The sequence below is a fragment of the Seriola dumerili genome, unplaced genomic scaffold (assembly GCF_002260705.1).
Source record: "Seriola dumerili isolate Sdu_G_001 unplaced genomic scaffold, Sdu_1.0 BDQW01000122.1, whole genome shotgun sequence".
Taxonomy (NCBI): Eukaryota; Metazoa; Chordata; class Actinopteri; order Carangiformes; family Carangidae; genus Seriola; species Seriola dumerili.
The window spans coordinates 1,707,337-1,730,713 of NW_019174377.1; the positions used below are offsets into that span (position 1 = coordinate 1,707,337).

General features: G+C 39.8%; 1 protein-coding gene across 3 annotated transcripts in view; it reads right to left on the reverse strand.

Annotated features, from left to right (window-relative positions):
- Positions 1-23,377, reverse strand: part of pdgfd (platelet derived growth factor D) — an 84,592-nt gene that overhangs the window by 22,179 nt on the left and 39,036 nt on the right. For 2 of the 3 annotated variants that reach the window (XM_022748565.1, XM_022748564.1), the window contains exons 5-7: positions 22,999-23,212; positions 15,803-16,020; positions 10,920-13,568 (exon numbers count right to left, since the gene is read on the reverse strand). In XM_022748565.1, coding sequence (XP_022604286.1) covers positions 13,434-13,568; positions 15,803-16,020; positions 22,999-23,212 — 567 coding nt within the window. In that variant the 3' untranslated portion in view covers positions 10,920-13,433. Of the gene's footprint in view, positions 1-10,919; positions 13,569-15,802; positions 16,021-22,998; positions 23,213-23,377 lie in introns of those variants that run through there. The other variant, XM_022748566.1, reaches the window with a different exon arrangement.

Below are 23,377 nucleotides of genomic sequence, written 5' to 3' on the forward strand. Positions count from 1 at the left end.
TGTGTAACTTTATATGTTGCTTGCTTGTTCTGCATCAGAGCTGATCTGTTACTGCTGTGTGGACACATTTATATTCCTTTTGTTGTTAACAAACTGCTTAGGTGCTTTTTTTCTCATTTGTAACTTGTCTGCACTTTGATCTGATGTGATATTTTGCACTCCATTTAGCAGCTGCCATTAAACGTTCTAACAACCTATGTAACCTATGTACACACAGTAAATATACAGTCTTCTCCAGTGAAACATGTGACAGCCTCTGTATTCCAATAATGTGATAAGGAACAACCCCACAGACAGTGAAATATCCACAGAAAACATCTGTTGCAGTCGCTCTGTGTGTGTGTGTGTGTGTGTGTGTGTGTGTGTGTCTGTCTGTCTGTCTGTCTGTGTGTGTGTGTCAGCTGCTCTGAGGTGAGCTTTGTAGCCTCAACTAGCATGTGTTTCCTGTTTTTTGCACCTTTTTTAGTCAGACCAACCCCAAATCTCCCAGACGGGTTTCTCTCATGCACACACACAGGACACATAAATAATTTAGAATTCACAGACAAACCACAGACTACACACTTTCCCGCTTGGAGCGGTCACTAGGTGAAATATGTCACTGTGTGATGTTGTTTTCCAGAAGCTGTTATTTCCTTTTTATGTTGTTTTTGGATTCACTGTGTTCCCTCCATCTATCTTGAGAGGCGGACAGGTCAAATTTGTGCCCTTTTTCCATGTGTGTTTTATTTGTAATACTTTACTTTTCCCCTGGAGTGATGTGGAGAATGAGTAGGAAAGTAAGTAAAAAAAAAAAAAAAAGAATGATCTTTTTTTTTATCCGTCGTGCCTGGATAGATGTTACTTAAAAGTGATACATAAAAATTAAAATTCCGCTGCTGTTTGTACAAACATGCAGAGCAATACAAGAACACAGGACAGGACAAAATTCATTGCCTGTTTCAAATTGTGCATGCAGTCTGTGTCACTGCCAACCTGTCTCATCCTGAGGAGAGAGTTGACCACCAGTTGCCTCCTTAGATACACAGTGAGGCGTTTCACCTTGGGAGGTTCATGCTGTCCTCCACAGATTGCCCCATCCCTGCCGAGCAGGTATCCTAACCAACCTGTAGGAGTCATGCAGCGACTAGGGTATGATTGGCAGTGTTCCGGCCTGAGGCTACTGCCAACTCTGTTTTTTGCACTGGCTGAGCCAGACGTACCACTGCCAGGAACTGAATCAGGGTGAAAGCAGGGGATTATTTTAGCACCATTTCCTCACAGCACAATCAAAGTGCAAATCCCTCTGGGGTTTTATGCCCTCTCCATGTTCCTCCTAGTTAACATGATGCCACTGCTCCAGTATGACTTTGAAAAACAGTACTGTCCAGTTCTGAGACACGAGTAACCATTGGTGTTCTGTATGATATTAGGCAAATGAAGAAAATAAGATGTATGGGTTTGGAAAAGCTGTCGACGCATTTAACAAGACCAAAATTGGTCCAGTTATTGGACATTGTTCCAGTTGTTCTGGAGGTTTTTTTCCAGTCCCACAGCAGATGCATCGATTGATTGATTCAAATGGTAAAAATAACCATTTTACCATTTTCATATTCTTTTCTTCTCTTTTCTACATTTATCAGCAAAAGTTTATGATCGGACACAAATGTTTACATATACACATACACATGCGTATGCAAACACAGGCAAAATTCAAGACTGACAAGACTATCACAGTGATGTAAAAATGCCCCAATAAAGGGTCGAAAAAATTAATAAACTGCAGAAACCAATTGTTGAATTGGTCATATTTTGGCAAAGGTCATTACACTCATGTGGGACGGTACATTTGTGCTTTGAGTTCATGGATCAGGGTAAAAAGGTGGAGGAGAAAGACAGAAGATAAGACATAAGGGTGTAAAGTTTACTTGTAAAGTTGTATTGAAGAGACGGTGACATGTATGTTTTGTTTATTGCATACTTCTATACGTGCCACTTGTTGCTGCATGCATTTAAGTGTAAAGCACATTGTGTTTACCCTTAATAAAATCTATTAAAACTGCCTTGTGATGTGCAGTTATATTGATGTGGGTGAGTGTGAGGGCTAAAGCAACTAAGGTTAGTCAGGTGAACATTTGAAATTTCATGTTGGTCGATGTGGAATCAATCTGTATGGAATAAATGTGAATCATGCCTGCATTCTCTGCATTCTCGCTCATAGCTGAGACACATTGCCATCCAATTGTATGTGTGTGTGTGTGCGTGTGTGCGCGCGTGTGTGTGTGCGTACCAGAAAACCCGATTAGAATATGTCACTTTGTAGGTAAAGCTCTTAATCTCATTTAAATGCGACTCAAATCTGTGTTTCCTCTGTCTTGTTCATGTTTGCAGTTTTCTTTTTGCAGCGTTTAGAGTGTGTGTTTGTCGGCATGTCCCTGTGTTAGCTTTATGTGTTTATTTGTGCATGTCTTGTTTGTTACAGCTGTGCGTGTGTGTGCGTGTGTGTGCGTGTGTACGTGCGTGCGTGTGTGTGTCGGTAAGCTCTTTAAGCTTTTGCATCAGGTAATTCAGTTAATTGAATAGTCTGTAAGAATAAAGTCTGCCATGAAGTTCCTGTGCTTCCAGAACTAACTCTTTTATTACTAATACCCCCCCGCCACACACACATACACGCGCGCAAGTGCAGACACAGCGATGAATCACTTCCATCAATTTAAAGTGACTCCCGGGGCCTCAGGGCTTGTGTTATTTGTTTCTTCCTGTACCTCTCTCCCTCTTCCTTTCCCTCTGTGATACCTTTGCCCTGTTGTCTTCCAATGTAATGCTGCTACAAATGCAATGTCCCAAACCTGACTTTTCAGGAACTAAGAAAAAATGTAATTTGCTTTGCTTCCTCGTATCTCTTTAGAAGTTGTGTGTGAAACTTTCAAAACCCTTAGACTGTGTTTCATGCAACCCATGGCCATAAAATGTAGCAAGCACAAAGTTGGATAAAACATTTCATTCAAGAAAAAGTGGTTGTCTTTATACTACAAAACAGCTGTAATATGTTATTAGCTGCAATACACAGTACCCTTAGCCTGTCTCCGCAGTTGACATATTTTGCTCCTAGAATTGTAATGTGGAGAAGCTTGCAGTTTTCTTAGTAGCAACACACACAAAGACACACAAACCTCACTTCTTCACTTGCACTTAAAGTTAATCATTTATTTAATGGAACAGTTTGAATCTGAGAATGTCGTTTTTATCAAACTATTTTAAATGTGCAAGTGAAGACCCACAAGTACGAAGTCCTTTTTCTCCTTATGTCTGCAGATTCTTCACATATAGTCTTTCTCCATTATTCAAAAGAAATATCTAATATTCATACCTAAATGAAAGCTGTTCTATAATGTAGTGTGAAAGAGGGGGAAGATGGGAGCAAGGGACAAGGAGGAAGGGTGGGACTGGAGGTCGAGAGGGACAGAGAAATTATGGGGTGTGTGTGTGTGTGTGTGTGTGTGTGTGTGTGTGTGTGTGTGTGTGTGTGTGTGCACTGCGGGGGGAGGACTGCTAATGTCTCTATGCGTTTGTTTGAGTGAATTTTGCAAATGAGAGAAGAAAAAACAGAAAAAGTGGAGAAGAATCAGCCAAGGGGAAGAAAAGCTGAGAGAAGTGAGGTTGAAGTGTTGAAGTCAAAGCTTCACCCACACATCTCTGAACAAACACCTCTCATCCTTGGAGACAGTTTCTGGTGTTTTCACGCACCAGAGCAAAGAAAAAAAAAAAAAAAAAAGAAGTAATCACCTCAAAATTACTATGTGAATGGTGAAACTGGATGCAACAATAAACTGTCATTGTGAGGCATGTTTTTTCTTGAGTTAGAAATTGGTGAGAGAAAAAGAGATGCTTTAAAAAAAAAAAAAGAAATGGAAAGAAAGGACAAATTGACAGTGCTCCTCCCATTCATTTCTGCTGCATGTCAGCTCAGTGTGTGATGTAGGGCAGCGCTGTCTCGCTACATCGTGTCTCAGTTATGGGTCATATTCTCACCATTCTTTCCTCCACGCCTCAATGACTTCATCAGCTCGCCTCCACCTCCTCATCATCTGTCTGTGTGTCACTTTTTCTACGTCTGTCTGTCGCTCTAAAACACTCTTTCTGTCTTAAGGCTTTTGTTTTTCACTCTGTTGGTCTACTCTCCACCAACTCCCTTCATTCTTTTCCCCCAACTCTTCCTGTCTGGCACTGTCTACTACAAAAATAACCATTTTGATGGATGACAACATGCTGTTGGTGGCCAAGTTCAACTACAGCTCGTATGAGCATAAAATTTATATATTATTGCATGATAAAAATTCATATTACAACAGCTGTGGGGATTTTTGACACCCTGAAAGTCATGAGAATAAGATTTCTATCGAGGGATCCTTTTTCTTGCTTTATTTGAATTGAACTCTTGGTTAGCAAAGCTGTGGTCAAAAGGTGAGTTCACCCAAATTAAAACAATTGTTTTCCAGTTCATCATTGGTTATAGTTGCAGACAGCTTATTCCCTCCCTTGCTGTTTTAAAACAAACAGTGGTCTTGAAAGGTGTTGTCTCCCTATTGTCTGTGTTAAAACTGGACACAAGTGCAGTTTAATATCTTTAATTATTACTTAGCTTGCTATATTTCAAAATGCTGGTAAACTATGAGTATTTTTAAAATTATTAAACTTGATTTTTTTATTTTTTTATTTCTTTGATCTTATTGTGCTACCCCCTAAATGGCCAAACACTACACTATAGTATTATCAACAGGCAATTCTGTTAGCAAACAGCTTTTTTCCACATTCAGCAGATGCAGAGCAACATTCACATTCTCTTCTAGATCTGTTTTGGTTTCCACCAGCATAGAAAATTATTTGGCATTTTGCTCCCTGATACAGAAATGACGCTATGATATCAGTGAGAGTGAACCAAAACAATAAAGTTGATTATTCTCTGAGTCTGTCATAATGATGGACCGCTTTTACTTTACATGTAGTTATTTGATCCATTGCTAAAATAAAACTATTGAATAGTGAATCTTTAAAGTTTTAAGAAGACAGTCCATTGGTAATAATATACAATCACTGGAATCAGTAACTCTGTAAGTCTTGCAATGGGAAGTTAGTCAGGTTAGTCTTTAAAAATAATTCCTCAAAAATAACCCCCACTGTACACAAGTCCCTGTAATGTGCAGCTGGTGTCCCCAGAGTAAATTGTCATGCCCTCCCCACAACCACCGGCCAAAGGAGATATGAAAATGGTTTGAGAGACAGCACTGTGAGTGCTGGATAGGTATTATGTATGTCAGGGGCCAACCCCATGACTAATACATGATGGTAAGATTGAAAATCGACATTCCCCTTAACTCTGCTTCCAGATGTGCACTTAAAGTAACCCCATCAGTGAAAGGGAAATGTAGGAAATGACCAATGCAATATAAAAAATATAGGAAGATAGAGGGAGACAGGCAAGAGATATCGAGATCGAGGTTTGAATAAAGGTGCTCAGATGTTTTTCCTCCATCTTTTATGGTTTAATTTCCTTGTTTCCCAGGTAACAGCAGGGAGGTGATTTGTCCTGATAAGGAAGACAAAGAAAGCTTCATTGGAGAGGATGAGAGAAGGAAGGAAAAGTCAATGAGAAGGAAATAATGGAAATGAGAAATGCATGTGAAATGGTGAGAAGTAAAGTGGGATACAAGCACAAGGAAGCGCAGCAGAGACAGAGTGGATGGTTTAATGGGGTGAGGTCAGGTAATCTGGGACACTTTTTGGTAGATTACAAAGAAAACCACATAAAATTCTAGAGCTGAGTTCAAGTGCTATTTTTATTACTTGTTAGGGATCTCTGCTATATTGTCAAAAATAATACTTTAGAAGCATTAGACCTTCAAACCGATCAAAAACCTCTACTTCACAAATGTTCAGGTGAAATGAAACGCCAGTAAAGTGAAATGAGAGTCACTGATGATGATCAAACAATTCATCTTAATTGAACTACAGTTGTATTTCATGTTTTATTTTAAGTTTTGTTTATGGTTACATTGATTTATCCATCCAGTCATTAATTAGTTAATCCATTCATCATTAATATAACCAAACTATTAATTAAAAAAGATTGTGAATTACATTTTTTTTAAATCAGACAGTTTTTGTATTACCCTATTTGAAGACAACCTATGTGTTAACTTTCAACTATCTAAATCAATACCCTCCTAAACACACACTCTGCAAACATAGCCCGCATGATTCAGGATCCCATTTTCTTCACCATAGCTCTTGTGGAACCATGCCCCACTATCTACACAGGAAATCCAGTCCTTTGTGGCCTTGGGGTCACTTTTGGCTCAATAAGATGTTTTTCTAGGATTTGCAGGGGTGTTCATTTGATTGTTTTCAAGTGAACTGATTTTTTTCTTTTGCTTTTATTTCAGGGTTTACGTGTATGTTTACGTGTATGGTATTATTGTGCTCTTGGCTGGTGAGGTGGTAGGTGGGGGGTTTAGCTCACTTGCTGCTCCCTCTCTGTCTCTTTGGGGTTTGCATGAGATCCTTGAATGACATCAGTGGCTTTGTGGTCTTAATGATAAGAACAAACAAACAGGAAATTTGGGAAAAGGGGATTAGGAAAGAAGACTAAGAAGGCCTACAATTAACATAAAACTAATAGCAATTACTATTCTTGACAAAAGACATCTCTGATATTCCCATGTTGGCCTATATGGCTATGTGACTATGTACCTCAGAGGTCAATATCTTTAGAGGTGGATCGCTGCTCAATCTCCTCATCAATTCATGGCTATTCACCCATGTCCATTGTGCAGAAAGTTGGGCTTGAACATTGCTTGTTTTTGGTGAACAGTGAACTGATGCTCACGCAACAGAAACTGGCGGTAATGCACCAAAAAGCTATTTGCAAACGACTATAATCAGAAGAACCCGTGGCACCTGGGGATTTACGGCACCTAGCATTCATCTGGCATTGCTAGTGCTGGCAATCATTGTGGATAGGGGAACACTGATTTTGTGATTCTATGAACATATACATTTATGTGGCAATGATAGGTGCTGGGAATCGACATGTAGATGGAGGTTCTGTGAAAAAAGAATAGCTCAAAGCAGTTCATTTAAAAAAAAAAAAACAAAAAAAAAACAAACAAAAAACATCAGAACTGAACATGACCTAGTTTAGTTTTTTGATCTGAGAACTTGATTCTCATGTTCTCGAGGCCTCGTTGATCTCAGATTGTGTGATGTAAAGGACATTTGCAGCAAAAATACAGTAAGTTTGTGGTGATTGGCTGCTAATATTTTAAGGAGCTCAAGATGTGAAAGCTTATTTGTCCCATTTTACCTGACATCCCAAATAACATGACTTTACCCTATAGTTGAAAATACAGAATCGGGGCATCGTGTGGCGTAGTGGTCTAAGCAGGCGCCCCATATGTAGAGGCTACAGTCCTCGCTGCAGTTGGCCCCGGTTCGAGACGGCCTTTGCTGCATGTCATTCCCCCTCTCTCTGCCTCCCCATTTCCTGTCTCTCTCTACTGCACTATCAATAAAGGCATAAAAAGCCCCAAAAAAAAAGAAAAAAAGAAAATACAGAATCAGGTCAAGAATGAGAAGGCCTTATTGATGGTACTATACTGTAGTGTCATTTAGATTTGTGCATTTTCAAGAAGAAAAGAAAACACAGTATGAGGGCAGCCTAATCTGTAAGACAAAGCAAGTTGACATTTTTGTGTGTGTGTGTGTTTGTGTGAGTTTGCCCGCAAGGAAAAGATAAGAAGCTGCTGACAGACACAAATACAGCCTTATAAGAATGATGAGTTCAAACAAATAACATACCCTCTCTCTCTCATGACCTTCTCTCTCTCTTTTCTGATTGATCTGCCTTCCCCTATAGTCTTTCTCCCTCTCTCTGTATTTACTTATTTTTTTTAACCTTAATCTTGATTCTGCTCACTGTTGGTCTCGCTTTATGTTTCATATTCCATCTTTCTCATCTCCATGGGGACTTTCTCTCAGTATATTTTAAAAGTAGCCAGTGGTCAACTAATGGATGAATGGGTGGATAGATGGATGGATGGATGAATGGATGGATGGACAAATAACTGGCTAGTTGTCAGCCTGTATGTGACTGCCTGTATGAGAGAGACTGCTGCGTAATGATAACAGCACAGGAAGGGTTGCCACAGCAACCAGTGGGACAGGAAACAGCCTTGAAAGATAAAGAAAAGGGCTTCAATGAAAAGGCATGTAATATTTTCAGGGACAGTGACCCCCTTTCGATATAATTTGATCATTGTAATCATGATCTTTTAAACTAGCTAATGCTGCACAATGTCATATGGGAGTTAGAGTAATAAAGAGTGTCTGATTTGAAAGTGGGTTTTACATCAATGTCCATGTTGTAATTATGACTCTATTTTTATCAAATTCTCCATATATCCAACTTGGGGATTAATAATACAGAAGTACCTCAAAAAGTAAAGAATGTGGGTGCTTCCTATCAGCTAGAATTCTTAATTTAAAGTAATCAAACCCAAATTTAATAGATGTGATATTGTATTGTCAGTGCATTGCTGTTAGACATGCTAGCAGTGTTGCTTTATGGGTGACAATGTCGGTCTTCCTGTCCACCACTTTGGTCCAGACTGAAATATCTCAACAACTATTGGAAGGGTTGCCATCATTTATTTTTTTTTCAGACATCCATGTTTCCCAGAGGAGGAAGCTTTTCTAACATGGTGATTTCCTGAATTTTCACCTTACTGCCACTATCTGGTTGATATTTATGTTCTGTAGTCAAATTTATCAAAAACTGCAGGTTGGATTGTCATGCAATGTGGTACAGATATCATCTAAGTGCCCTAATAACTTTGGCGGTGCCTTTTCATCGAGTCATGATTACGTCAAAATTTGAATTTGTCCAGTAGTGGTTTTTGACCAATTTCCTTCAAATCCTTAAAAATGCAGCATGTTAACAGTGTAATTGCGAGCATTTTAGCCTGTTGATATTAGAACTTAGGTTAAAGCACTGTTGTGCCAAAGTACATCCCCCCAAAGCTGCTAGCCTGGGTGTCCGGAAGTCTCTCCCACAGCAAACTATGTAATCATACAACCATCTTCAGTTACTGGTTCCAATGGCAATGCTGGCAAGTTGGAAAAAAATGAGAATCTGTCCCATCTCCAGTTGCTGCCAACAACTCGAATATTTCTCAGCAATTTCACATGGGTGTGGTGTGTTCTTCATGGCTGTTTTTCAGTTTGGAAAAACAACGAAGCCAGTTAGATATTTATAGGCAGTTGTAGGAAAAGCGACGTAATCTACATGTGTCAGAGAAATGGCCGCAAAAATTGGAAATGAATGTAGATGAAACAGACACAGATATGGAGATATGTTGTTCTAAGTCAACTTAACTTTCAGTAATGTTAACTGGATGGATCAGTCATTTGCTACTGATCAGTTTAGGCAGAATAACCCTGCTCACAAACAGGAAAATAGCAACATGGGCACAAAGTCGGACTGAATGACGAATTGAAAATAAGATCACTATTTGGTCTGATTTCTTTTCCCATGTGGCTCGACTGGTGCCGAGTCACAAGATCGGAGCATTGTAAAGGTGCTGCTGCAAACAAGAGGTGAAAGACTGATCGGTAGACATTTGCCTGGTGCAATTATGTGACCTGCCCTGCGCTTAGTGCTGATACAGTGCTCTTGAAAGCATGTGTGGTTTCCATGGTGGCCTGTGTGCCCTGTTTGTTGTGTGAAAGAATGTATCTGAACGCAGCAGAGCCAGAACGACAATCTCACTGTCATTGAGCTTCATTCAAACTCTTCTTCTGGCTCTGTGTGCTTGTTTTCACACTTAGTCACATTCCTCTGTTTTTCCCTATATCTCTTTTTCAGTGAGGTATTCACTGAAACATAACACATTTCCTATTACACTCCACAGTTGATCAAACAAGCCATTGTTCCAAATCATATAAAAGCCATGTATAGTCAAATGTCTCATTAAAACATTTTTTGGTGGAGAAAAAAATCAAAGCACTGGAGGCAGTGATGCTAGAAATACTTTATTTATCAAAACCAACCAGCTGATATTTTTAATAAAACAACAGAGAAAACACAATAAATTATGTAAAGAAAGCATACAGTTTCATCATGAATATTTTTCTGAATACAGCAAAGGCAGGTTGACTTGTTTTTATGTTTTTTTTTGTTGTTTTTTTTTTTTTTTGTTAAAACTAAAATCAACTTTTCTCAGACTTGAATATGACAGTAGAACCATTTAAATCCTCTGAGAATCTGAAACTCCAGGCCAAAGTTTATTGAACGTATGATAATCTGAAATATCCTCAATGGTCTAATGTGTGGTTATAATGTTCTTAGATGAAGTGAATGGACCAAAAAAAAAAAATAATAATAATCAAAGCAATTACACAAGCAGGTTTACATGTCTGATGTTGAAATACATGTGGTTCTATTGTGAAGAACTGCAAGACGAAACTAAGCAGTTACCCAGAAATGGAGGAATGTCACTTTGGAGCACACAACGAAATGTGCTGATAACGCCGGCAAACAGGCAGACACAGGATGCACACACACCCCTCATATACATTTATAATGCATAAATTTGCAATATATCTCCTTTTGGCAGCAGATTTCATAAAAGACCTAAGATAGTTGTTGGAAGAGTAACTATACACTTTACAGCAAAGCATCTTAGAAAATGACACATTACGTAATCACCATCTGGCTCGTTAGCTACTGAAAATACAACACTGTGTGGTGTGTGTGCGCGTGTGTGCGTGCGTGCGCGTGCATGCGTGTGTGTGTGTGTTTGCGTGCATGCGCGTGCATGCGTGTGTGTGTGCGTGCGTGCGCGTGCATGCGTGTGTGTGTGTGGTTGCGTGCATGCGCGTGCGTGCATGCGTGTGTGTGTGCGTGCGTGCGCCTGTGCGTGTGCATGTCAGCGAATGGTGTCTGGGATAAATTACTTGGAACTTGACTATCACATAACCCAACACACTTTGTGAATATTTAAGAGTGTTTTGTATCCCATACCTGCCAAACATCATCTATGACTTGCAGTACACGTGCACATAAAAGCACACAGCTGATTGGGTTTCACTGTGACCGTGTAAATCATCTCAGTGTCCAGTTATTCTTTTTTGTCTGTCTTTTGAACAAAAGTAGTGTGTCAAACCCCATTTTTCTTTGCGTGTAGTATATGGGAGGTGATGATGGAGAGATGACAGATGAGACTGTCTTTTATTTCTCACAGCTGGGTCGTGTGTATGGAAATGAAAAGCAGTTAGTTTGAATTCTTGGTCTATTGCTTTGATACTCTGGCTATCTACACACACACAACACACAGAGACACACACACACACACACACACACACACACACACACACACACACACACACTCGCATGCACAGTCACATGCTGAGGATTCACATGCTTGTATCTGCTGCCAGCTCTCACAGACTGTTGGTAACCCTCCACCCCTTAAAACAAAGGGACCTCTTCCTGAGCGGTTACAGGCATACTGAGACACACACACACACACACACACACACACACACACACACACACACACACACACAGTATCGGTGGTATTTTCAGCATTGACCAAGAGCTTTCCTCTATTTCCCACAGATCTGCTGCAGACATGCCGAGCAGAAGGTCAGATTGTGATATGTATGAGCATCTTCATGAGAAAGAAAAAAAAAAAAATGCTCACTAGAAAAGCAGCACATGCTGATTGAAACTGCTGAAGGAGCAGCAATCTTTTCTACGTTATATCTTCGAAAGTGGTTCCTCTCTCAGCTCTCATCCAGGAGTGCTGGTAATCTACGAATAGGCAGCTTGATTGTCCCTTTTCTGTCAGTCACCTCCTTAAAAATAATAAAAAAAAAACTTCCTCTCCATCCCTCTTCCTGAGTGTCTTTCCTCTGTTACGTGTTTAGGGTCTGAAGTTCAGGGTTTTATCCGCGTTAGCAGAATTCCGGTTAGCAGTTGGAATGCCAGGAATGTTCAGAAAAATGGGCAGAGCGGCAGAGCGCAGCGGCCTGATCTGACATCTCCTTTGATGTGTTAGCGAGTGAGTGATGAGGAGTGTGTGTGTTAGAGATGGAGTCACTGAGAGAGAAAGAAAAGGAGCGGGGAGCATATGGATTGAGGTACAGACAAAGGGAATCGTGAATATATTCAGACAGGGATGTGTGCAAAACAAAGGAGCCCTTCACTGAAAAATAGAGCAGTGAAGAATTCAGCATAAATAACTACCGTTTTTGTAGGAGTGGAAGCCTAAAGTGAGCGTGTGTGAGTGTTAGTGAGCATTTCAGATCTGGAGGGTTGTGGCTAGCCTAATTTCACATCAAGATAAAGTGTTATTTTGGTTTACACTTCCTCCAACCCCTCTCCCTCCTTCCTTCTGTCTCACACTCACTCATCTCAGCGTGCTGCTGGCAGAAGAGGAGCTAGAAGTTTCTAGAAACAGTCTTAATATAACAGAAAGAGACGCATAGACATACATGTGAAATAGCTGTTTACGAAGCAGTCTGACTCAATTCTATTTCAATTCTGTCAAGTTGACATCCATGGAACTCCCTTCATCAAAATGCAGTGTTTCCCACACATAGACTTGCCGGGCTGCTCAGGTATATTAACGGCTGCCCAAGTATATTTGGTGACCATTTTAGCACTAGCATTTTTTGTTGTTCTTATTAAGCCATCCATGACAAGATAATCTCCCCTCGGTCTACCACGCCTGCCCACACCTGTTCTTTAGCACGCCACAGTCTAATTTGTGTGTAAAACATTTTTACACTTCTCACAATAACATAAAAGATCTCTGCCGCAGTGTTTTTTGCCACTGTTTCATTGGGGAGCTGTGAGCCCCTCCTAGTGTGAGCGGGAACGCCCCCATGCCACAATCTAAGTCTGTGGGAAAGGCTGCTACTGTAAAAGTAAGTTCAATAAAATGTTGGTGTTATGTGGTAATTTTGTCTTTTGTATTCCAAATGGTTTTCAGTATTTAATTTTTGGAGGAAAAAGCTTTGATTGAATTGAAAGCGAATTCCTATGGAGAAGGTCCACTGTTATTGTAACATGCCATGGTTCACAAGTAATGTGTAAATTTGGTCGTAATGGTTAAGATTTAACTCCAAGTTGCAGGAAAGTTGAATAACCAATATGTTTGGCCGGAAATATGTTGGTTTAAGTTTGGCCTGTGTACAGAGGAAAATAGGTGGTTTACTTGCAAGAAAAAAATGTCATTGTGTGTGAATGAGCTGCGGTTTGTCAGTCAGATTGTTGCTTTTTTCTTTGCTGCATGTGTCTGCGTTGCTGTTATTATATGAAGTCTTTTGCAAAATAGATAAAAAAAAAACTTGTTCAACAGTTCAAGATGCATGTGCCAGTCTTGAGAGCCTCAGCGAGGGGGCTGGGAAGGACATGCACACTCACACGTTTCATGGTGTGTGAGGAAGATCTCATCTATGACCCAACGCACCTGCGGCCTCCGATGGCGTTGATGCAGAGTGACCTCTGGGGCGTACTTCAGCACCTAAAGAGACAGAGTTAAGACAAAATGGATGAAGAGATAGAAGCACACAATTTGCTCTCTGACTTTGCTAGTAAGTGTTAGTAGTCATGATACCAATAAACGCTCTTTGAATGTAAAAGAGTACAAGACATGCGGAATGCAGAGAAGATAACACGTCTAATGTTAAGTCTTTTTAAAGGACATCATTCATGACAAAACACTGCTGGAGTTCAACCGAAAAGAGAAACATTGAAGCGATTTAGGGAAGTCAAAATATAGATTAGATAGTTAATGCAAGGTTTCTAAGAAAGTAGTAGTGTAGAGAGAAACTCTGGAACTCATGAGAAAACAATTACGTGTCCACTCTTCCCCTTATTAATCATAACTGAGTACACAGGAATCCCTGTATGATTTTAAAATTAATTCATTTATCATCTCTTATTTGTTTTCAAGGTAACTGAGAGCTGGAGCCCTTCCCAGAAAAGATATATCCAGATATGTACATATCCAAGTAGCCAAAGGAGTCACTACAAGTCTGAAAGAGTGCTATAGAATGGATTTCATTGTTACATTTTGTCAACATTTGACTTTTATTACTGACTTTGCTGCGGATTGCCACATTGTTCTCAGGTGCCACTTCTGATGTGAGAACAGAGAGGAAGTACAAATTGTTCCACAACTGATGCACTGAGTTTTGTTCTCCAAAGCCCATGATTGATGTCAGGACTTCCCAGCACTGAAACAATGGTCTTGAGTAATAATGTGTTCCTTTAGAAGCTAAGTCACCGAAGGAAAGACTTACAGGTCTATGACTGCCTGCAAGGAGAGAAACAAGAAAACAAAAAACAGAACCACACATGTAGGCAGTTGTATGCATGTGGAGCATGTACAGACACAGACGAACTGTTTTCATGCTCTCATACACAGTGATTTACATACACACTCAGATACACATAGCACAATTACAGCCCAAATCCTACTTTTGTCTAAATTCCTGTTGTATGATTTTTAACAGAGAGGGACAGAGAGAGAGAGAGGGAGAGAGCCCTATGGACCATGTTTCAATAATGAAGCTATACAAGAACAAAGACACAAAGAGATGGAGGGAAGAGAGAGAAAAGAATGAATGACAGGCTTAAAGAACAAGAATGGTGCATTGCAAAGGGATAAATTGAAAATGGGAATTGGGAAGAATGAAAAGATGATGGAAGCCCAGAGAGAGAAGGAGTGGTAGAATGTTAACAATGCATTGAGAGAGCGATGGAGAGATTGAGAAGAGAAAGACAGGACCAGCATAGAAACAAATGGAGGAGAGAAACAGGGAGAAAGTGTGAGGCTGCTGGTGCATTGCTGCTTCATTGTTGATGCAGCGCCTGCCTCTGCACGCCCAATTTCTCACTGCTTCTCCCTCCCTCACTCCGCAGCTACACCACTCACTTAGTCTCACACCATCTTTTTAGCCCCTTTCACGTATGCACCTAAAATGTGCTGGAAAGTTTGCATGTTAGACTCATGTATGAATTAGCCCTTTCCTCACTGTTCTGTAACACCTCCCGCACAGCTCAAGTCTAAATTAAATGCCTTTGCATTAATGGAAAGGCTGCAGTATGCACATGCCTTTTTAAAAGCACTAAATGTATTAAAAGCAATATATCTGTCATTTAACTACATTTCTTTTGCACAAGGAGATAAAATCAGTGTGATAAGTGTAAAACAATATTATGATTGAGTCAGTTTAAAGTTTCAGATTCTTCAGATTCTTCTTTTTTCAGATCAATTTATTAAATGGTATGTTAGTTACATTTTTTCCTTCTCATGGTGATCAAGGGGAAAAGCCTTGAGTTTTGCAAGGTCACAACCTGACCTTGTGTCATCTTTTACCTATGCTTTTGCATGATCGAATTGTATAAAATTTGCAGCAGAATGCTTTGTCTAGCAAATGATAAAGTAATTAATGACAAAATCGTTTTTGGAAGTCTAAGCAAAAGAAAGAAACGAAGCATATTTGGCTGCACCGGCCACTGGCTAGTGCTACATCTGAACGTCAGTGAATGACTGAGTGAGTGATGAAGTTACGACATTGGTCGACCAAGTGTTGGACTTTTCCCATTGGCCATTGGTCTTTCAAAAATGATGGGTTAAAATTTTTCACAAGTCACACCCTCTACCACATCTATGGTCCAGCCATATACTAGTTTTTTACCTAGTTTTGTTGAACCATGTATATAAGTGTGTCTTTGTGTCATAAGATCTACCTCATGTAGTTTGAGCGACGTCTTGGAGGCCTGACAGGTGCAGCCGCTGTTCCAGTTATTTGTTCCACAGCCACAGTTGCCTCCGCAGCGTTTCACCAGCAGACATCGAGGGAAGAAGACGGCGTTGGTGGCCTTCAGCTCCTCGCGCAGGTTTACAGAATAGTTGCGTGGGGTACAGCTGTATCGCTTGACGTCATCATAGAGGCGGTTCAGATCAACTGGACAGTGCGAGAGAAACAGAGAGAAAATGACTCATTTAGATCAGTTTTTGTTCTATTTATGTTTATTCTTTTGGGTGTTTTTGCATTACAATTAATAGAGTTCATTTTGCAAGGCCACTTTGTATTTGGCCTGTACTGTGATCTTCTCTTACTTTTCTTTCTGTATCTGTGTTTGTTATTATGGCAACTTACTTTTTTATTGTAATACACTCCATCTGCTGCTGATGGTAACATGAAATACATCACTTCCTCGTGAGCTGGTTGTTGGAGAAGTTGCGATTGTGTTATAAAGTAAACAACAACAAAAAAAAAATATTTTTATATTTTTCTGTGGTTGTTTTTACACTGGCCTAAAATATAATGGTGTGCGGAAGGATGAGAGAGACAAAACGCCATTTTGATTTGTACAGTTATGGCTTCGTCTGTCACTTCATATAATCATAAACAGGCATATTGGAGACATAGATGAGAGAATGAAACAGAAGATGGGAGGTAAATAAGGCAAAGTGGCTGTGATTCACTCTAAAAATATGCTCGGTATTGACTGAATGAAAATGGTTGCGAGGTGGAGAGAGACCATTAGTTGTGAGAACAATTGCAACGGCAACTGACTATAGATGAACAGGTGGAGATGTGAGTGGCAGAAAGAGAGATAAAGATGCAGAAAGAGATAACACAAAGGCCAGAAGCAGAAGCAGGGGTCATTGATTGATTGTGGATTGGATGTATTGACCGCAGTCTTTTTTCATGTCATCACTTTGGGGAAAAATCTCCTTGGTTGTGCACATCGGACCTTTGTTCACTGCTTTGCAATGGTTCAAAACTCATTTCAGGAGAGTCAAAGAGATTATGGGACAAGCGGATGGTTAATAAGGGACTAAAGCACTGGTTCAAAGGGGAAAAACCAGGAGCTCCAGAAACAGGAGCTTGATTAAAATCCATCTGTGTTTCTGTATGTCTCACTAGCATTGGCATTAGAGACCACCGACTGAATGACATACTGTATATGCACATGGTTGCCCAGCACAAGGAGAGCCTGAGGTCACACTGTAGCAGGTGAGCATTTATTTTGAGGCTGCTGAGTGTTTGTAAGGCAAAGATAGATTTGTAATGTGTAATGTGCTTAAGGAAAGAACCATAACAATCATGTACAGCGTTGGTATGGATTTTCTAGGATGATGATGATAAGCATAAGTGCCAAATGAAAGAGTGAAGGAGACAGAGAATGTGTTTTCTGTGAAATAGAGAGAGCACTTTATATTTTACATATTCATACCGCTGGTGGTTTGGAGGACGAAAGAGACTGACAGTTTAAAAAAAGAAGAAAAGAGATGAGAGGAAGAATATAAAGGATGGCAAAAGAAGAGTACAAATCAATGGCAGATTGATTGGTCGTTGAAATCGTCAGCAGGATAATAATCACTGCATTGTCCATACCAAGCAGGGTGATTTCTCTTGGCCATTGGAACTTTGATTTTGCTTTGCTGTACAGTAATATACACTACTCAGTCACTCTACTGTACAACGAGGTAAAATATTTAACTCTTTACTTTAAAGAGAGGCAAAAAACTCAATGGAATGAGTTGATATAATTTGTGTGGACCAGTTTAATTTGTTGGTAGAAAAGAAAATCAGAAAAGGTTATTCATTTCAACACTAGTTCTATGAGCATGGTTGGAGTACTGTCAAGTTTTTAAGAAGTCTTGTAATGTTGTTGCCTTAGTCTATCCACCACAGTTGGCTTTAACTACTGGTAGTCGCATTGATGCATTATTTACTTAAGCCTTTGAAGACAGTGAGACACGATTTCAACTTATAAGAAGCACATGAACTATTTTGAATAATCTGCACTCCAGTTTGATTTATTTATTACATTAATATAAAGAGGTGTAAAAGGTTAAGGACAGCCCCCTAATTGGCTCCTAAAGTTTGCAGGGGACATCCTCGAGTACCATGGGGGAACCCACTGGACTATAGACTGATGCTTCACTACCTGCAGAAACCACTTTAGGAAAGGGTGACTGAACAGCCCCTCTGCAAAAACAACATGACAGGAAAAAATTGCTGATGAGTTCACCTTTATGGAAGAATGCAACTGACCCCTGTCCAAAAGAAAGTAGGGGAGAAAGCACTAAATTGATCAAACAGCAGTTGGTCAAGCTTCTAAACCCTGTAACCCTGTTTTTGGCAGTGATGGAGAAGTGAGCCTGTACACAGGGAATACTCTGCACCACAGAGGGGGACAACGGCATCGTTACCAGTCTGTAGCCATTCAGGGTCAAAACCATAAGTGGTTGAAATTGCAAATGGCTTAATGTACGGTTGCAACATCACAGCAGCAGCATAATTTCTTTGGTAGATCATGGATCCATTCTTGTCAGAATTGATATTTGCACTCCATTACAACAGTGTAGCTTGGTGCGGTGGGTCGCATTGGTTTGCTTTTGAGCTTTGCTGCAACAATATAACAATAAAGATCAGTCATACAATAGAAACCTAGAAATCCATGCCTAGAAATCACATGTACATTGTATCAGTATAATTATGACAAATCTGATTTTTTTGTGTGTGTGTGTGGGTGGGGGTGGGGGGGGGTCCAGGGAAACCTAATGGCATTGATAATCAATAAGCAATTGTTCACAAAAGGAAATCTTTGCAGTGGGGGATTCCATTCATGGCACAAATCATGTTGGAAGCCCAATGAACAATGAACAACAATGAAGAGAGAGGGAAAAGAGCAGGGGAATATGATCATTTGCTTTGGCAATACATAGCGAAAGATGAAGGTAGAAGGTGCTCCATCCATACTGACAATGCTGACTGTGGTTCCATTGTGGTGGAATTGCCCACATATTTACACAATGTGTTTTCTATTTCATGGCAAAATTACATGAAAATAAGATGAAATATAATAAGAATAAAAAAAAAAATAAAAAAAAAGGGAGCAAATGAAAGCTAGTGTATGAACATTTGTATGTGAATACATCTTACAGGCAGTTGTGTGTCCAGTAGGCTAAAGGAAAAGTGGATTATGAAAACATTTGTGAGAGAATTCACAGGTTAAATGAGGAAAAGTGATTGTATGCGTCACATTTCAAAAATGAAAAAACGAGGAGGTAATAGAGAATTTGTTGATGTTTATTTTGGATGAGTGGAGATGGCAATTGGGTGATAATCAGTTTACACCAATGCTCAGCTGAATATATTTGGGAAACTGAAAATGATGAGATTTTGCTAGGCGTTCACTTATTGTATTCAGTTTCTTCATGTTTACATCATTTAAAGAAAACACTAAGTTTTTAGAGATAGATAGATAGATAGATAGAAAAAATGTATCTTGTGCTAAACTGTCTTGTGCTAAACTATATACATATGCAGCAGTTTGTTCATTATTTACATGAGAAGATGTAGAAGTTTTAGTTATTCACCACTGACACACTAATAACTACCTAACTAACTCACTAGTCTGAGGTGTAACATCATAGAGGGCGTATTAAGTATTAAGAATCCATTTTATCATCTAGTACTACAGCATAAGCCCAGCATTCTGCTACACTACATGTACCGATGCTGACAGCCTAATGATAGAAGTCTTTTTTTCCCTGCATCTCTCGTTATGAAAAAGCAGAGGTTCCAGAAAACCCGTCATTTCTATTTTTGAGATTTTACTGAGGAGCAAAATACCTGATTTTCAGCAAGTGGTGGTTTTATAGTTTATGACAGAATTGTGACGATGTCAAGAGTCATGACAGGTCTCTCTAATGTTTGTTTACACCTCCCAAGGTGATGCAAAATGTAAAAGATGTAGTACATAAGCACACTGAGTCAACTGCTACTGTACTGGCTCTGGTGGGCACCTACAATGCTGTCTCTTAACGTTAAAATGCAGAGGAAAAACAGGTAGGTGTATTTGTGTGAATGTTTTTGTGTGAAGATGAAGGCACTTGTCATGTGTTGGTGTTTATGCTTTGAGTGTGCAGGCGTGTATATGCTGTATACGAGTGCGTATCTGTACTTTCAGTGCCAAGCCTGTGTCTGTTTAAGGGGAATAAGTGCAATCTCAGAGGAGCAGTGGTGTGGAACCCTGTCAGGGAGTGTGGGAGTGAAAAAGACAGAAAGACTGAGAGCAAGCAAGACTATGAGAATGACTGTCACTCTCATGGCCAGCAAGATGAAAAAAAAGTATAGTGTGTGAGAGAAGATTATACAATATATTCTGCTCTAAAGTTCTGTGCTTAGTATATGCTTCGTTGTCAAAGTATTATTATGATTTTATTTTAAGATATGTATGGGTGAGTCTGTCTGTTTTTGAGTTTCTTGGACTTAAAAGTGTCCCAATTAATATTAAGATCAGACTTACTGTCCTTCATGGGAACAAAGGTGGGTGTGAGCTACTGTGTGTGTGTGTGTGTGTGTGTGTGTGTGTGTGTGTCTTAATGAAAACAAAGCTGAGCTGCTGACTGTGGCAGATTTCTGCTCCGCTGCACAGGTTGAATTTCCAATTAGAGAGAGCTACACTGGTACAGTGTATCAAAGATCTGCAGCACCTTTGCACCTTGCTGTAGTGCTGCAACATCCACAAACTCCCCATATATGGAGCTGCGTCATGCCAGCCGAGCACACACATGCATTGATAAATAGAGATAGATTTGCTGTCAAGAGCAAATATTTACTAAGGAACAGGAGAGCCCTCGGGTAGAAAGACCGAGAGAGAGCAGGAGAGAGATATGGAGGCACAGGTGAGAGAGATTGGATCAAAAGTACTCAAGTCTGTTGCAAGCTTGAATACGCGCACACATCCCTGAGCACATTCTCCGCATGAATGATGTGTGTGTGTGTGTGTGTGTGTGTGTGTGTGTGTGTGTGTGTGTGTGTGTGTGTGTGTGTGTGTGTGTGTGTGTGTGTGTGTGTGTGTGTGTGTGTAATAAGTCTATGCGTGCCATATTTTCATATCTGCTCTTAGACATCCGCTCTAGCTGTACATCCTAAGGACAAAATCTATTGCCTCAGTGACTGCAGGTCGTTGGCTCTGACTTCACAGTAAAGGATTGCCTTGAACTGCTGGTCCTGTCTCACCTTAAATCTGTCAGTGACTCACTATCAGACCCCCGAGAGGGCAAACTGCTCATTTGATGATGCAACAACTTAGTCAGGCCCTGCTGTTGCATCATAATATGAGCAGGGACAACTTTTTTCCCACAATAATCTTCCTTTACTCTCCACACAGGGGAGGAAAGTGCACATATGTTTTTTCTATCTTTATATACTCCTTCCAACATGGCAAATTAAATTGTAGAGATACCTTCAACCACTAGACAACCTAATACTAGCCCTCTATCTTACTCGGCTCAGACTGTGGAGAATGTGGTTTCAATTGAATATGCAACACTTAATTAGTGGAGTTTCATTGGCTGTCACCTGTGCTATAATTGATTATAAGACAGCAATGGGGCTCCATCAAACTCATTACAGCCCTGACTAATAATTTTCTTCAAATTACTGAGCCATAGACTTTCTACTCTGCAGTGCTGTACCGCTGAGTTTTATGTATAGCCCAATATGTGAAAATGGGCCTCCTGCTGTGTGGGTCTTTCTTGGTCAGCACAAGGCTGCACGCTCTCCCCTCCCCTGTATTACACCAGCAACCATTGACTGCACCAGTCTGCAGCGAAATACTGTGAATGCAGCAGAGTTGTTGAGGATCATAATGTGCAGCACAGTAAAACAGGATGAGAACATCATTGCTCTGATCTTCCTGCATTAACTGTGCCAACGCAACATGTCACGAAAGGGTCTATACTTAAATATAATTCCAAGATCCCATATTGTGCTTATTTTTTTCATTCATTTATTAGCCATTCATTATCCTTGCGGGGGTCACCACCCTGTCACAGCGCTGACATATAGAGACAAACAACCATTGACGCCCATATTCAAACCTATGGACAATTTAGAGTTGCCAATTAACCTAACCTGCATGTCTTTGGACGGGGGGGTGGAGTACCCAGAGGAAAACCGCGCAGGCACGAGGAGAACATGCACACTCCACACAGTAAGGCTGCAGTCTTTCTGTGTGGAGTGTGCATGTGTTTCTGTGTTCAAACCCAGGACCTTCTTGCTGTGAGGAGACAGTGCTGACTACTGCTGCCTATATTTTGAAACATAGAAATAGTCAATATTTCAGTGAAATGTATCTTTATACATTCGAGTAAAAAAAGAAACATTACTTCCACATTGTTTAACATCACTGTATAAAAAATTCTTATTAAATAATTATCTGTGTGATCCAAATTATCCTTGTACCAAGAGAAATATTATAACCAAAGATGGTATTATACTTGCTGCACAATTTTCTCCCTATAATTATGGCTGATATAAAATATTTTGTATCTCTTTGAGATATTCACAGGAAATAAAAGCAACAATTTGCTTTATTTTTTTATGAATATAGTTTTAAATAACTCTATTTTGCATGAAAAGATTGTTAGTACTCCTGAACTACAGTACTGATCAATCGGCTGTCAACTATAGCTCAACCAAGCTTTTAGACACTGTAGCCTATTGTTTTAATTTTGGCACATAGCTTGCTTTTGCATACTGTACAAACAGCCACAGAAGTCTGGTTTTCATATGCATTTCTTGCTACTTGGACAGCAACTTGTGGGGCTAATTTTTTTTACATTTGTGACTATTTTAAATCTGTCACTTTTTGATTTATTTATTTATAGTTTGATAGCATCCAATGAATAGTAAATAGTGTCTGCTTCATTATTTCTACTCATGTTTTTGTTTCAGTTGTGCATTGTAAAATTGTGTTGAAATGTGTCAGCACGTACCATTTATTAGAACCAAATGAAAGTGATTGTCATACTAAAAACACAGTCATGCAAGGACATATATGTTTGCATTAGTGTTCTGCCAGCCTGTCACTGTGAGACAATAATAGATGTGTTTAAGATATAAAGTATATCTTACCTTTATTATGTCTGCTTGCCAGATGATAGGCCCTGGATCTATAATGTATGTGTGTTTGAGTATAGATGCTGTCCAGGTCCTGTCTCCAAGTGTCTGGGTTCAGAGATCTGAGAAGCTGCTCTATAGTGTCAAAGGCAGCTATGGTCCGGTCCAGATCCTCCAAGGAGAAAGGAACCTCTGTGACCGCGACCGGCATCTGCCCTACAACACTGTCCTGGAAAGAGCGAAGGTCACAAGATAAAAACAAAACGATTAATTCTATTATTATTTTAAGATTATTTTAACATCTACAAATGCTCACTTATAGCATTATTACCTAGAGCACGTTAGGGAAATCACATGTAACCATGTGCCAAAACTTCGTTGGAAATCTGTGATC